Genomic DNA, 16,592 nt, shown 5'->3' with positions numbered 1-16,592 from the left:
TTCCTTGAGTACAAAGGAGTCAGCAGAGAAAGGACAGAGCTCAGATAGGCCTCTGTCCTCCCCTTTCTTGGATTGATGACATCAAGAAGAGGAAGAGGGAGATCATCTAAAACCCAAGCCTCTGCGAGCATCATTTTAGAAAAGGATTTATCTCAGGGTCACCTGACATAGCACCTATCCTATTCTGGATTAAGAAATAATGCTGGGCAGGTGCTGGTGGTTCACACCTGTAATCCTAGCTACTCAGTAGGCTGAGATCTAAGGATTGTGGTTCAATGTCAGCTGGGGCAGGAAAGCACATGACTCTTATCTTCAATTAACCACCAAATAGCCAGAAGTGGAGTTGTGGCTCAGATGGTAGTGCTAGCCTTGAGCACAAAAGCTAAAGAGTAGTACCCAGGCCCTCTGTTCAAGCCACAGTACCAGCACTAGAAAGAGAGTGAGAGAGCCAATGAGCGAGGGGAGGGAGGAGAGAAGGAGGGAGAGAGAGGAGGAAGGTGACACTGGGTACCAGTAGGGTTTTTTTTCATGCTTTTCTAAGTGGTTTCGTGAATGCCACCACCTCACACAACTGGGGTAAATAGGCAGGAAGGAAGTTGATAGCCACTTCTTCCTGAGAAGAGAACTCAGTTTCAAATAAGTTAAATGACACAACCATTTAAATGACACAGTCATGGAGGACTACATGGAGGAGAGGAAATGAAAATGCAGTTCTAACTCCCTGCCTGGTGCTCTTCTATTCACCCAATTTAATATTTTCTCTCATCAATGGGGATTTCAAACACATCCCATGCATCACAGACACGCAGACATTCCCAGTGCATTTCATTCTCAAAAGCCAGGAGTTTCTTTGTTGCTCTTCCCAGACGTGAGGAGCACTGGCTAGCCACTGTGCTGACTTGGTGTCCCTTGAGCCACTTGGTGGCTTGTTCAAGATGTGTCACACAGCATCTCTCCCATTCCCTTCTTTCAGGAGCCTTGGATAGAAGGGTGAAGAGAAGGGGGAAATGCAAAGAAACTCTGGCTTTTCCTTTTCATTCCATGTTACCATAACATCTCAGACCACATTCTTGCTTCTCCCCCTATTTCCCTCTCCTTTTTCTGCCTAGGGAGAATCGCTCTGCTTCAATAGTGAGATGAAGGAAAGTCATACGTACTCTGGGAATGAAGATAAATTTCAACCAATATGTATTCCAAACATATTTACTAGTACCTTCAATGTTCCAGGGACTATTCTAGATACTTGGCACACATCTGAGTTGTGCTGTAAAAATCCTTAAACAGTTCTTAAAATCCTAAACAGTTCCCTGAAAGCCCTTTTACTATATGCACCGAGACTTTATTTCCTTAAGCCAGATTTGTTTGTTTGCCTTGGGATTTCTTTGGGGGAGGGAGGTGAGCAGGATCTTACTGGCCTTCAACTCATAATCATCCTACCTCAGCTTCCCAAATATTGGAATTACAGGTGTATGCCCCCATACCTGGCTCCTAAACCAGGTTTTAATTAAAATGGCTTTTCCTTAAGCATTTGCTTTCCCATAAACAAATGACTTCTTACTAAATTTTATTAGGATATTTCAATAGGATTATTTTCTTTCACAGTTACAAGTAAATAACATTTTAATCGTGCCCTTCCAGAGGTTAACCTTGGGTTCTATCTATAATTTATAATATTCTTTTTATTTATTAATTTATTTATTGCCGGTCCTGAGGATTGAACTCAGGGCCTGGTCACTGTCCCTGAGCTTCTTTTGCTCAAGGTAACACTCTACCACTTGAGTCACAGTGCTACTTGCAGATTTTTTGGTTTATGTGGTACCGAGGAATTGAACCCAAGGCTTCATGCATGATAGGGAAGCACTCTACCACTAGGCCACATTCCCAGCCCCTAATATTCTTTTTATAGAACCATTTTCCAATTTCTTGATGATTATCATGGAAAGGGACCTTTGGAAAAGCAGCAGGTTTACAAATGTATGTATCCTAGAAGAAGATAAAGGACATGGCTTGCCTTCTTCCATTTGCCCACTTATTTCCAAGAATGCTCAAAGAAGAAGCCTAATATTTTATTATTTCTTTTTGCCAATTCTTTGTATTTCCACACACAAGATTAAAATAGCAGTTGGGATAGGATTGAAAACAATTTAGTATGGATGCAAGGAGTTTTATGTTCAGGGTCAACTCATGATTGACTAACTCTGACTGTTGGAAGTTACTTCCGGACACAGTTCTGTTCCACAGTTCTTCAAGTATCTTCCTGTTTTCTGAAGGGGACATACACTTCTAGATCACTAACAAGCTTCTTCTGACAACTGTTTAGGAAGTTCATAAATCATTTCAGTAAAATTCTGCACATCTGGGGATGAAGTGGCAGCCATGGTCTCCATGATTCCATCTGTTCGATGCTGTGACATTTTTCATTCGCATACTATATTATTCACACACTTCCAGCTCTGCACCAATGAAAGAAGAGCACAGGAAGGAGAGCTAAAATGGGTGACTCACACTTGTAATCCCAGCTACTCAGGAGGCTGAGATCTGAGGATTGAGGTTCCAAGCAAGCCAGGGTAGGAAAGTCCCCCAGACTTTTATCTCCAGTTAATCACAGAAAATGCTAGAGGTGGAGCTGTGGCTCAAGTGGTAGAGCACTAGCCTTGAGAAAAAGGGAGCTCAGGAACAGAGTTCAAGCACCAGGACCAGCAAAACAAAAACAAAAACAAAAACAAAAAAAAGAGAGAGAGCTAGCCTGCTTGGTGGTGCTAGTGGCATGGGCTGAGATTACTGGATGATCTATTGAGCTGGGTCAGAACAGTGTGTGGTCACCAAAGTTGAGAGACATCCCAGAGATCCAAACCTGATGACCCTTCTAACTTACAGGTTGGTAACTTACAGTTAGGATGGTCTAGTCACTGGCAGCCAGTTGGAACAGAATATATTCAAGGATGGTAGTAGGTAAGTGTTGCAGTCTTCCAGCCTCAACAAGTACAGTGCACTGTGTTCTAGAACAGCATGCTTGCTTGTTTGCCATTGTCAATTAGTCAGTGGTTCTGCCTGTTCTCCAAGCTGTTGCAGTGGTCAAAGGTTAAGAGCTCAGAACATACGGGTCAAACTTGAACTATCTTCCCAAGCAATCTTGACTTCAACTATTCATCTGAAAAATGAAGGCAGACAAAGCTTGAAAGAGGAGATTCCATTATCTCTGATTAAGGAAGCATGAAGGCTTGCATGCATGTCTGTAAGGTTGCCATTGGGGGGAATGAAGGAAGAGACCACAATACAGAAATGATGCCCCTGCCCATACTATAAAGATTTGCTTCCCATCTCCCTCCCCACCCCAATTCTTCACCGAAGTGGCAAATGATGATTAAGTTAGACCTCACAGATTTAAATGGGTGGGTGATTCAGCAATAGCTTAGAATTGATGCCATACATCAGACAAAGGAAGAATGTGTTTGGTCCGGGGCATAAATCAATCTCAGTGTTCATGGAATTATGAGCTGCTTGAGTGCTGTAGCTAGAACAAAAGGTAGAACTTTCAGTCCTTCTCTGATCAGTTAGTTAATCCTTCCTGACCGCAAAACAAGATTAAACCTAGTCTGATTCCTAAGAAAGTCTTGTGAGAGAAACAAAAGACTAATATCAACCTGCTTTTGATCATAATTCCGAAGGTCAAACATTTTAGCACATTTGTCATCTACTTGTCTATCCTATGTTGAAGTCATGGCCTACTAGTGTCTCCCTTTTATACTTTCTGTCTACCTCTATAGCCTGTCTTCTTCATTACTCAGTCATTTAACACCCATCTCTGAGGTTTTCATTTCTGAGTTTTAATATTTATTTTAGGGGAAGGGTTAAGAGGTTAACCCTCAACTCCCATAAACACTGTAGGAGTAAAATCACCCACACATGCAGCATGATTAAGACAAAAGGTCCTTTAATAATTACTTTCCCATACATTCTATGGTAGTGCTGCTGGTGATCAGAAAAATAGCTGAGCTTGCCTGGAGAGTTTCAACTCTCCTCCCAAATACCTCAAATCCCCCTTTGCACTGGAGTAGGAAAATACTTTTACATAGAGCATAGTAAACAAGTAAATCTTTTAATCTCAAGAAGTTTTTGCAAGCTGGAAACTATAAATAGCTTTGAGAAGATTTAGCTATTATTCTTGGATAAAAAGAAGACACAACTTTGGCCAAAGCTTAAGAAGATTGACAGTACTGGTGAGGATAAGGATAAGGAGAAAAGGAAATGCTTTAGAAGGTGAGTTGATACGTGCAAAAGCCAAAGAGCACCGTTGCCTATAAACCCCGTTTACTAGTGCTAGCACACGGCCCAGAAAACTCCTTTCAGAAGGCTGGTGCAAGGGCTGGGGACTGGTAGAGACTTTGCCAAGAAAGCCCCAAATCTTGACTTCAATCTTTAGTTGTGAGAGTGGAAGGAATGTTCAAGCAACATAAACAACAGCAAAACACTGGCAAAAACCTGAGTATCCGTTATGAAAAGATGTCAGTATCCTTTATGAAAAGATGTCAGTCCACGGTAGAATATCCATAAAAGGGAATCAGCAACGACTATGAATTTTCTACATGCAGAAATATGGATAGATCTTAGAAAAAATGCTAAGTGAAAGGAGCAAATATCATACCATTTTTATGCATGTCAATAACAAGCAAAACTGTCCAAATACCTTCTTGGTGGATTTTTTCTTTTTTTTGTTTTGTTTTTTGCTACTCCTGAGACTTGAACTCTGGGCCTGGGCACTGTCCCTGAGCTTCTTTAGCTCAATGCTGGCACTCTGTACCACTTGATCCACAGCACCACTTCTAGCTTTTTCTGAGTAGTTTATTGAAGATCAGAGTCTCATGGGCTTTCCTGCCCGGGCTAGCTTCAAACCACTATCCTCAAATCCCAGCCTCCTGAGTAACTTGGCTTACAGGCGTGAGCCACCAGTGCCCAGCATTTTGGGGTTTCTCAGTTTTTTGGTTTTTGTTTTTTTTTAAGAGATATGTATTATGTGATAGAAGTATTTTTAAAAGCAAAAAAAAAAAAAAAAAAAAGGCCAGGCTCTAGCTACTCAGGAGACTACGACCTGAGAATCATGGTTTGAAGCCAGCCTAGGCAGAAAAGTCTTTAAGACTCTTATCTCCAATAAACTATCAAAAAACTGGAAGTGGAGCTGTGGCTCCAGTGGTAAAGTGCTAGCCTTGAGCAAAACATTGCCCAGGCCCTGAGTTCAAGCTCTGAGACACCTCCCATCCCCTTAACAGAATTTCAGAACATTTGTAGTTAATTTTAAGGATTAAATAATAAGACCTCAGAAAAGTTGGAATCTGGGAGCTAGTGGCTCACCCCTGCAATCCTAGCTACTCAGGAGGCTGAGATCTGAGGATCATGGTTCAAAGCCAGCCCTAGCAGGAAAGTCCGTGAGACTCATCTCCAATTAATTACCAGAAAACTGGAAGTGGCGCTGTGGCTCAAGTGGTAGAGTGCTCGCCTTGAGCTAAAGAGCACAGGGACAGCGCCCAGAGGTCAAGCCCCAGGACCAAAAAAAAAAGGTCGAAGAAGAAAGAAAGAGAGAAAAAAAAGTTGGAATACTTTGTCTCTGCTTAGTTGTCTGTGGTGGGCTTGGGCATGTTCACAGGTGATGCTGTTGGTGTCTAGGCCCGACAACCACTGTGGTCAGCAAAAGGACACGAACACCAGGAGTACATTTAAGAGAACCACTCCTCCAGCATCACACCAGCCTTCATGATATGGAAAGGCAGATCAATGCCCCACCCCTTCTGTCCATTTTTACTTTTATTTCAGCACAGAGGGTGAAGCTCAAGGCCTTGCACCTGCCAGCCAGCACTCTCCAGCTTAGCTGGCCTCCCATCCTCCTTCTCGTGTTTCTGATAGACACAGTCAGTGCGCCAGGGATGCCTGCTCTCCATCTGTAGAGTCATTCATTCAGTAAGTGCCGAGTGGGAAGATCCCACCCCTCCAGGACCCATCTCTTCTCTTGGGGAAATGGCCGCACCTTGATTTTTCTCACTTAGGAAAGTACAAAATATTTCAAGAGTCCATTGTTAGCTGGAAGGGCACAGTGATCACAAGAGACGTAAGCGACAGAACATTAGGAGAAGATCCTAAAGTATGATCCACCTGCTTTTTTCCCCTCGCTGACTAGCTCACTGCAGGCCTACCTATGTTGATGGGTACTGTCTTTTCTTCTTGCTATTAATGGCATTAAGAAGAGGTCAGGGAAATGGAGCTGTGTCTACGGTAGAGCTTTGAGTAAAAAAGTTCAGGGACAGCACTCATGTCCTGAGTTCAAGACTCAGAACCAGCACAAAAGAGAAAGGAAGAAAGAAAGAAAGAAAGAAAGAAAGGAAAGAAAGAAAGAAAGAAAGAAAGAAAGAAAGAAAGAGAGAGAGAAAGAAAGGAAAAGAGGGAGTGAGGGAGGAAGGAAAAGAGGGAAGGAAGGGAAGAAAAAGAATGCTGTGAAAGAACAAAAAAAAAACCCACAAATGCTAACCACAGCTTGCCAGTTTATAGTACTTTCTGTGAGTTTGTTTATCTAAGTAGATGATTTCAAAATAGATGAAATGTAAATAAACGGAAGTAAAGCTGTTGGATTGACAACAGACACAATTGAGGCTTTGGAGTTCTTTTTATTTTGCTTTTTGTTTTATTTTTTAAGAAAAGGGGAGCTGTATCCGTGGACCCTCTTCCACACACTTTTGCAATGACTTCCCCCAGGCACAAAAGAAAAACACAGTGACAGGACACTTTGCCCTTTGAATGTTTCGTAAGATATCATAACCACAATAAAACTTGTGTGAAGATTAACGTGTAATCGCTTTAAAGTATTTTTAGGTCTTTTTATCTAGAATTGTTTAGACTACCTTCAGAGAAACTTTCCAACTGTTTCTTTACTTTCCTTACTAGAAACAGTGGAGGTTTTACAAGGCCAAGGTTACCAGGGTGGTTTGATTTATACAGTGGGGGGGGGGGGGGGGGAGTTGAGGAGAACGCAACAGCAAATGTGTCAACCAAAGGGAACCGAAATTTGAAATTGTGCTTTGTAGAGTGATTAACAAACACATCAGATGGTGGAGATCTTTCACCTTCCGTGAAGGTTTGTTTGGTTTTCCTTAGAGATGTAGGTGTTGTCAAAGGGCCCTCCTACATTGACCAAAGTCAATGATCCTCTGCCAAATAACCCAACCAGTCCTTTAAAGTCAACCAGGACCTCGCCATAAAACCGCACACAAAGTCACAGGAAGTCACAGGAAGCTGGTCAAATAAAATATACTGGATTCCACATAAGAACATTGGCAGCCCTTGAGCTATAGAGGTCTGTAACCAAATCTAGGGTGCAATGCTGCACAGAATTCTTCCATCTAAATCCCATTTTGAAATAGAATGTTTCAAAAGCATCGAGATTCTAGGAAGCAGCAGCAAAGAGCCTCTGGGAAGAGTCGGTATCACCATAGGAAATGGAATCTACCAGAAACTTTCTAGGAGGTTAAATGAAATAAAAGGCAGTAGCCTTTCCTCCTAATTTTTTTTTCAGGCAAATTGAGCAGAGGTAGATGGTTTCAGTGGGTGGTTTCACCACGACAGGTGTCCTTCTAGAACAGTCCATACTCATTTAAACTGGCTACAACTCCAGGCTGCAGTTACATAGTTATAGTTAACCTTCAGTTTTTGTTTTTTTCCTACCCAACTAAGAACAGGCTAGCCAATCACAGGCCTGAAACTGAGGGCAAAGCTTTCCATTGGGCAGTGGCGGGCCTGTCAGTGAATCAAAAGAGATTTCCAAAGCTCTCCAGACATGTGGATGGATGGATGCTAAGAGGAGAGTCTGTATGTCTGCCCTGGCTTGACTGCCCCTTGGCTGAGCAGGAATTGCTGCTGCGGATTTTTCCGTGGGAGAGCACAGAATTTCCTAACAGCACATGATACCTGGGTGTCAAGAATTTGAGCCTGATTTACACACAGCTTTTGTCCTATCTGAGGTCCCTACAAGGGATCTAGCAGCAGAAGCATCCTTCCTACACGCACTGGGAGCCAAGGTGCAGGTAGCAGTAGGGAAAGGACATAGTAGCCCAGAGTGCGTTGGCCTGGCAGGTCAGAGGAGTGTGGCTGATCTGCAGGCACAAACCACATCAAACCCTGCTCAGGACTGGGCTGCTAGGATTTTGCAACTGTTTGTTTAAACAAAAAACCAGTGTGAATCCCACACTTCGACTTGTCTTTTACTAGTCCGCCACAGTCACCAAGTCCTGACAGGTCTGTACCAAATCTACAGCCAAGAATATTTCAGGCCTAATTTTCCAGAGAGCCCTCTGTCTCTCTAATGTGGAGAAAGGACGAGGGTGCACCGTCGCTAGTTGACTCTGACTCCTTGTGGGGCTGTGTAGGTATGGGAGAACACAGCTGGTAGGCACTTTGCCTAGAACCTGCTGGCAATGTCTGGCTCCAAGCTGAGGACAAACAAGAGATTAGAAGCTTGTGGTGGATTTGTTTTCCTGATTTTAGACCAAACTTGCCCCCCCCCAAGTTCAAGGTTGCTGCTGGTGTAGGCTTTGCTACTACCCAATTGGGTGGGTGACCCTCTTTCCTAGCATCAGCTCCTACACCTGGTGGGACACAGCGAAGTGGACTCCACTGTTTACTGTGGAATACTGGTCAGGTGACAGCAGGTGACTCACAGCTTTTCCATAGAAAGTTGGGATGGAGTGGCAGGTGACCTTTCCCCCTGTGGTTTGGCCTTCTTAATCACGCTTCCTCTGCGGATCCATCTCTCCATCTCTGTAAAATGGGAACTTGGAGAGACTTGGAGAGACGACTTCTGCAGGGTGTGTAGGATCTTTTGGGGAGGCGTGGGGTGCCTGGCCCTGACCAGTAACCACCGCCCCCCCAACCCCCGGCCGCGGGCTCCCCACCGCAGAGTCGGCGCGTGTCCGCGAACCCAGTCCCGCGGTTGTCGCCTGTCCCCAGGGGCCCACTCCCCTCCCCTCCCTTCCCCTCCCCTCCCTTCCTCCCCCGGAGGCAGAGCCTCCTCCACGCCTGTGGGGAGAGCGGCAGAGTCACCGTCCGCCCTAAGCTCGACGCATCGCCTCGGAACCACGGGTGCGGGGACCGGGGTGGGAGAGTCCTGGGGGGGGGGGCCGAGGACGCGCCGCGCTGCTGGGCTCCGCGGTGGGACGGCGGCGCGGCCGAGGCGGGCGGGAGGGAGGGAGCGCGCACCGCAGCCCGGCTCCGCGGGCGGGAGGACACGGCGGGAGGACCGGGCTCCCCGCTCCCCGCGCTCGGCTCACCGTTTCCCCCCGCTTCTTCCTCCCGGCCGCAGCCAGCCGCGCCGGGACCATGTCTGCAGAGAGCCGGAGCGGCCCCACGGAGGACCAGGTGGAGATCCTGGAGTACAACTTCAACAAGGTCAACAAGCACCCGGACCCCACCACGCTGTGCCTCATCGCGGCCGAGGCCGGCCTTTCGGAGAAGGAGACCCAGGTGAGTCCGGTGCGCGCCCGCCATCCCCCCCCCCCATCCATCTACAGATCCCAGCGATCCATCCATCACCGGTCCCGGGGGAGCCCCGCGGGGCTCGCCACGCAGACCCCGCTCGGCCGCGTCCCCTTCTCCCTCGCTCCCAGCCCGGGACCCGCGCGCGCCCCGCGCCATCCCCACCCCGCCGGCTGCGCTGAACGGGCCGAGGCCAGTCCGTGGACACCGGCAATGTCACAGTCGGGGGGCGCGGGACGGCAGGGGCGGGGGACTTAGCGATCAGCTGTACTGTTCACTTCTCGGGGTTGGCAAACAAGGAAACTGAGGCCCCGAAGAAGGGAGCTAGCTAGCTAGTTGCCAGGGTGAGCTGGGTGGTTGGGCATCGCGCTGTGCTGAGCCAGGTTCAGATCTTAAATAAATAAATAAAAATTTCCTGGCTCTTAAGGTTTAGAGACTTTCTCTGGCATGTTCCAAAAAATAAATGTAGATATCTGACACTGAACCAGAAGAGAGGGGATGTCCTCTGGGGTGGACTTGTCTTTTTAAAAGAGCCTGTGTCGGCTGGGAAGGTGGCTCAGTGGTAGAGCGCTTGCCTTGCATGCCTGAGGCCCTGGGTTCAATTCCTCAGCACCACATAAGCAAAAAGAAAAAAGCCAGAAGTGGCGCTGTGGCTCAAGTGGTAGAACGCTAGCCTTGAGCTGAAGAGCTGAGGGACAGTGTCCAGGCCCAGAGTTCAGGCCCCACGACTGGACCCAAAAAAAAAAAATAATAAAAGCGCCTGTGTCATCAGGGAAACTGAGGTAGAGGAGGCTGCACCGAGCCTTCTCACTCGCAGCCTCGGATCCTTCAGTTGATTTTTGAAATTTGTAAACTCCATCTCAACTCTGACTTGTATTTTCTCTTTAGTCATAGACCTAGTGACACTGACCTAGTGTCTTGCTAGGGAGCTCCAAACCTTCACAGGGCTCCCCAGCATCCTCTCCCCATCCTGCTGGAGTCAGGGCTGAAAAGCTGGTGGTAGCAGTGCCCTGCCAGGTATGGAGACCAAAGTTCTGTACCTCAGGCCCAGCAGGGTTTTCCCAATCGAGCCAAGGGCATTGCCCATATGTAAGGTCTTCTCATTCACAGATCAAATAGAAAGGCAAACGTATCTGTTTCTGGCAAAGAGAACAGCTGTCTGATTAACCAGAAGTAGAATCTAATGGAGGGTGATTTACTGTAACCTAATTCTTAATGGCTCAAGTTTCTTGGAACACCCCCCCCACTCCCCACCTCCCCAGGCTGCTGAAGTTTTATTTAAAATCCCATGCTATATTTAGAAAAGTAGAAGGAGGGCTGGGAAGGTGGCTCAGTGGTACAGCGCTTGCCTTGCATGCCTGAGGCCCTGGGTTTAATTCCTCAGCACCACATAAGCAAAAAGAATAAAAGCCGGAAGTGGCGCTGTGGCTCAAGTGGTAGAGCGCTGGCCTTGAGCTAAAGAGCTGAGGGACAGTGCCCAGGCCCAGAGTTCAGGCCCCACAACCGGACCCCAAAAAAAAAAAAAAGTAGAAGGATCACAGAGACTTCTCTCTCTCCTCCGTGTGTGTGTGTGTGTGTGTGTGTGTGTGTGTGTGTGTGTGTGAATGTTAGGATTTGAACTCAAGGCCTGGATTGCTAAGTGGGTGTTCTACCACTTGAGCCACACCCCCAGTCATTTTTGCATTTATTTATCCATTCATTCATTGGAGAGGGTCTTTCATTTATGCCCATGCTTTCCTGGACCATGGTCCTCCTGAGTCACTGAGATAGCAGGTGCACCTGACTGGATTAAGATGGGATCTTGTCAGCATCTCCTCCCCACCCCCATCCTCCTCCTCTCCAAAGTTACTGGTATTACAGACAACTACTATGTTGCCTGGCCCAAAGTGTTCATCTTTAAAAACAAGATTGTGGGATACTATGGGCTTGGTATAAATGTGGAGTCTAACCCTTTCTCAGCCTCTGATTATCCCATGGTAAATTAAATGATCATCAATCCCTTTACCTGATTCTTGTCATTCACTCAGAGAGAGAGAGAGAGACAGAGAGAGAGAGTATCACTAGGGATCTAACCAAGGGCCTTGAGCATGCTGAGCACATACCCTACTACTGAGCTGCACCCCCAGCTCCACATTGGCCTTGTGGAATGACCTTCTCTTACCATATATTGTCTAGGCACTCTCTAAGTATCAAGTCATTTATTTGTGAGGGAAGGTACTGTTAACATAAGTGTAGAGATATAGAAACAGGCACAGATAGGTTAAGGAAGTCATCCAAGACCACTCTGAGGGAGCAGTCTGGTTCCACAACTTCAGACTCTTTACCACCAGGCTAAGCTGTCCCTGCAGAAGAGGGCCGGCAGCCAGTGTGTGGCATGGGGAGGGAAGCATAGAAAACTCAATTTGAAAACAAAAACAAAAGACATGCACTTCAGACAACCACTTCAGATTAGGGATCAGCCTTGAGCTTCACCTAATCTGAGAGAATTTAAAGAAATTCCCTCTTCTGACATCTTCAAATAAATACGTGGTAGACCCAGCTGCCCGTGAGTGAGTGTGGGTGAGTCAGCCTGAGGCCGGGGGCTTCCTCTTCCTGCCATGGGGCCAACACCTTCTTCCTCCCTACAGCTGCAGTCAGCTTGCTCTTATGTCTTCCTGCCTAGACCTGCAGGGAAGCATTTGGAACCCAGAGTTCCTAGGCAGGCAAAGTTTAGCAAGTCTCAGGAAAGAGTCTTCCTCACTACTTCAGTCTGCCTGTCTCCTGTCGCTTGTTCTGAGTCTCATCTTCCCATCTCCCTCACCCCCATCTACCACTTTCACCTGCCCTGGTGGGTGGGAATCACTGCTATGCAGCCCAGGCTGGCCTGGAACTCTCTTCCTGCCTCAGCCTCCTATGTGCTGGGAATACAGTTGTGCACTACTATACGCTGCATCATACTGTTCATTTTCTTTTCTTTTCTTTTCTTTTCTTTTCTTTTCTTTTCTTTTCTTTTCTTTTCTTTTGGTCCAGTCCTAGGGCCTGAATTCTGGGCCTGGGTGCTGTCCCTCAGCTCTTCAGCTCAAGGTTAGTGCTCTACCACTTGAGCCACAGTTCCACTTCTGGTTTTTTTTTTTCTTTTTGCTTATGTGGTGCTGAGGAATCGAACCCAGGGTCTCAGGCATGCAAGGCAAGTGCTCTACCACTGAGCCACCTTCCCAGCCCCCATACTGTTAATTTTCTTAGAGCGTGTCATACTCTAGTAAAAGAAACATGAGCTGTTCTTGTGAGATAGTTTGGTACCACAGACTCACACAGCTGATACTTTGGTAACGGGCGAGAGTGACAAATGGGTGGGAAACACTGACCCCGGAGCTCTGTGGCCTTCTTTCTTTTTAATCCCCAGCCCCCATCAGGTGGGCAGTATACATCTCAGGCAACAACTTGAACACCCAAGCATCACGATTTGAGCTGCTAAAGGATCTGCAGACTCTCTGTCACTGCCCTCTGTAGTTCTCACGATAGGAGGACACCTACAGAAACAGTGAGTGAAGGCAGAGCTAATGGATTCCATTTATAGGGGCCCTGGAGTAGGGTTTTCTCATGACACTAATCTAAACAGCTCCTATACTTAAGGTAGATGGAAGCTGACACATCCTGAGTCCAGTGTCTTTTATTGTTTGGAAGTCAATGTTAGAAGGGGCTGGTGACTCACACCTGTAATCCTAACTACTCAGAAGGCTAAGATCTAAGGATTGCAGTTAGAAGCCAGCCCAGGCAGGAAAGTCTGTGAGACTCTTCTCTCCAATTAACCAGCAAAATCCAGAAGTGGACCTGTGACTCAAGTACTAGAGCACCAGTCTTGAGCAAAAAAGCCAAGCAAGAGCACGGGGCCCTGAGTTCAAGCCCCAATACTGGCACCAAAAAAAGGGCTGGGAAAGTGCTTTCATTATTTCCCTGGAGGGAGGGAATGATCTAGTATTGTATACACACACACATTCAAGTGCAGTGTGGTTGGAGAAGTTTCTAGTATTATTTTTTTAATCTCCTCTTGATATTCTGAGCAGGTTCCCAGAACCCAGTAGTGTTAGTTTGTTGGACACTTTATCAGTGGGATAAAGACCTCTAAAGGTCTCTCCCTGAAAAGAATGATATGTTAGTCACTAGAGAAAAGGACTGGAACAATGTTACTTTGCCCCAGCCCCTCCCCTATCCCAGGGGCTCATTTTCATCTGTCCCTCAGAGTAAATAAATCTCCACCATTGGGCAAGGGTAATGAGGGCATTCATTTACAAGCAAGCCAGGATGAATGTCTTTCCCAGGAGAAACAAAGGCTCCCACAAAAGACAGAAGGATGGAGCCAGGTGGAAAATTGGTATTGATGTAAGATGCTCTGAGATTCGGCTGTGGGGAATAGAAGTTAGTGAGGGATTTAATGTTGCTGGTTTTTTTGGGTTTTGTTTTTTATATCTGTCAGACAGCAAGTGATCTTCTACGTTCCCATGTATATACTTCATTGAAACTTTGTAAGTATATCTTGAATATACTTCATAAGTCCATGATATTCTTCACTGAAAGCTAAAACACAGTTGATCTTTCCTTGTACCTCCTCCCATCCCCCAATGCCAAGACTCAATTTGTTAAGCATTTTGCTGCCAACTTGCAGAGCCACAAATGTGGTCTCAGTCAGAGCTCTTTTCCAGAACGGTCCATCAATATTCTGTCTGTGAAGATGTGGGTGGCTCTTTTGAATGAGACCAGCTTGACCATTTTGTCCTAAATGAGTCCTGATAGAAAGTGAAAAAAAAAAATTTTTCCTCCTTTAGATTTTAATTAGTCTTTAAAATATAGCCATTTATTCAGCTCTAATCAGTGGAAATCCTATTTAAACAAGTGCTGGCAACCCTGAAACCCCCACAGAGCTTCCTCATTAAGGAAACCCGTTATCTAAGCAGAAGCCTGCTTCCCTAGGTACAAACATGGAGGACACAACCATGCCCACTTTTTTTCCCCCCCATCAGTTGTGGGAGTTGAAATCTGGGCCTGGGCGCTGTTCCTGAGCTCTTCAGCTCAAGGCTAGTACCACTTCCGGTTGTCTGGTGGTTAATTGGAGATAAGTGTCTCACCGACTTGCCTGCCTGGGCTGGCTTTGAAGCTCGATCCTCAAATCTCAGCCTCCTGAGGAGCTAGGATTACAGGCAAGAGCCACCAGCACCTGGCCACTCCTTTTTTTTTTTTTTTTTCCAATGTCAGTATTGAGGCTTGAACTCAGGTCCTTGAGCTTTTTCTTTTCTCAAGTCTGGCCCTCTACCACTTGAACCACAGCTCCACTTCTGGGTTTTTGGTGGCTAATTGGAGATAAGAGGCTCCTGGATATTCCTGCCTGGGCTGGCTTCAAACTGTAATCCTTAGCTTCCTGTATAGCTAGGATTACAGGTGTGAGCAACCAGTGCCCACCTTTCTTCTTTACTTTTGAGACAAGGTCTCACTATGAAGCCCAGGCTGACCTTGAACTTAGAATTCTCCTGCTTCAGGCTCCAGAGTACTGGGATTTTAGCCAAGTGCCACCCCCATCTGGCCTGATTGCTAAACTCTTGAGACTTTATTTTAGGAGCTAACATACAATGTGAGAAGGTGAGCACATGATCTGCTCTCATGGATCTTATATTCTATGATGGTGTGTTGATTCAAAAGACATAAATACACAAGAAAGTAACATGATCACAGATACTGAAACTTCTGTGAGGGTAACAAAATACTAAAATAGAGAACAAAAAGAGCCTATTTTTGATACATTGACCAGGAAAGCCTTCACTGAGAAGGATTTGTTAAAGTTGAGATCTGAGGAGGAAAGAGAGTTCATTGACCACTGTAGGCATAGAAAATAGCATGTGTGAGGATCCTGAGGCAGAAAGGGTCGGTATCACCATGAGGATCATTCCCATGGCCACATCCTTACTTTCCTCCTTTTCAGCTGAGACACAAAGGCTATCTTTTAGAAATGGAGCAGGCATTTTTGCATCTCAGTATGTGATGGCACATTTTGTGTGTTTCTCTCTTCCAGAAATGGTTTAAGGAGCGTCTGGCCCAGTGGCGGCGGTCTGAAGGCCTGCCCTCGGAGTGTAGATCTGTCACCGACTAGGGAGATGGTGGACACTGGCAGCCTCACTCCAAGAAGACCATCTGCTGACCACCTGCTGTTTCTCACCTCAGCTTAATCAGTCCATTTTGATTTTTCAGGGCCGTGTCGTAGGCTAGTTTACTATTTAACACAATGTTGTAGTTTTTTTCAATGTATGTAACTAGAAAAGGACATACCAACAGGAAACTCACACACAGCTTCTGTGTCATGCAATGGCTTAGCCAGGAAAGGCTAAGCCTTTACCTTACTTCCCCTTGTATGTCTGTGACAGATGTGTGGAAACCAACTATGTAAGTTTGTGTTTGAGTCTGCATTTCAGAGCAAGCAGAGCGTCTGCTGACAAGATCAAAAGATGGAGAGTCCAAGAAGTTTCCTCATAAATCTGCTTCCCTGAGTTGTATTCACCACACTTTATTTAACAGAGATGCTCCAGTGCGGACGCTGAAATGCACTTGAATGATTCACGTTGCATAAAACAGCATCTTGGCTGGAGAGTTGCAGTCATTTGGAAATAACCTTGTTAGGCTAGAAGATAGAAACTCCAATGGGCTGAAAAGCAAGTCACTTAGAAAACGACAGGATTATTTAAATGCCTTTGTTAAATTTATTTTGCTAAATAAAACGAACTGCTTTTTTTCTCTAAAATTCTATTCGAAGCAAACGTGCGCTCTTTGGTAGAAATGTACTGACACTCCTGCAGCTCTGTGGCTGAATAAGATGCCATCAAAGGGGAATAGAAGAGCTTGTCACAGAAGCTGAGTGGAAACAGCTGTGCTGATCTAAGCCCTGACTGAGCAAAGCGTGGTCCAGGGCCAGTCATCAGCCTTGCGGTGGGCTTGGGAGCAATGCAATATCTCAAGCTCTAGAATGGAGTCTGTTTTTATCAAGGTCCTGGCAGGGTTAATAAGTTTAGGCAAGGAAGAGGTATTGTTCCAAAAGTGCCCACAGATAATTTGTGTCC

General features: G+C 46.0%; 1 protein-coding gene across 5 annotated transcripts in view; it reads left to right on the top strand.

The window, feature by feature from the left end:
* Hopx (HOP homeobox) overlaps positions 1-16,276 on the top strand; it is a 28,732-nt gene extending 12,456 nt beyond the window's left edge. For 2 of the 5 annotated variants that reach the window (XM_070012937.1, XM_070012935.1), the window contains exons 2-3: positions 9,341-9,501; positions 15,554-16,276. In XM_070012937.1, coding sequence (XP_069869038.1) covers positions 9,358-9,501; positions 15,554-15,631 — 222 coding nt within the window. In that variant the 5' untranslated portion in view covers positions 9,341-9,357 and the 3' untranslated portion in view covers positions 15,632-16,276. Of the gene's footprint in view, positions 1-5,855; positions 5,953-8,767; positions 8,847-9,046; positions 9,121-9,340; positions 9,502-15,553 lie in introns of those variants that run through there. The other 3 variants (XM_070012938.1, XM_070012934.1, XM_070012936.1) reach the window with 3 other exon arrangements.
* Positions 16,277-16,592: the final 316 nt, after the last annotated feature.

The sequence above is a fragment of the Dipodomys merriami genome, unplaced genomic scaffold (assembly GCF_024711535.1).
Source record: "Dipodomys merriami isolate MVZ:Mamm:240054 unplaced genomic scaffold, mDipMer1.0.p SCAF_9, whole genome shotgun sequence".
Taxonomy (NCBI): Eukaryota; Metazoa; Chordata; class Mammalia; order Rodentia; family Heteromyidae; genus Dipodomys; species Dipodomys merriami.
The sequence above is the reverse complement of the archived record's forward strand: the minus strand, read 5'-3'. Positions and strand labels throughout refer to the sequence as shown.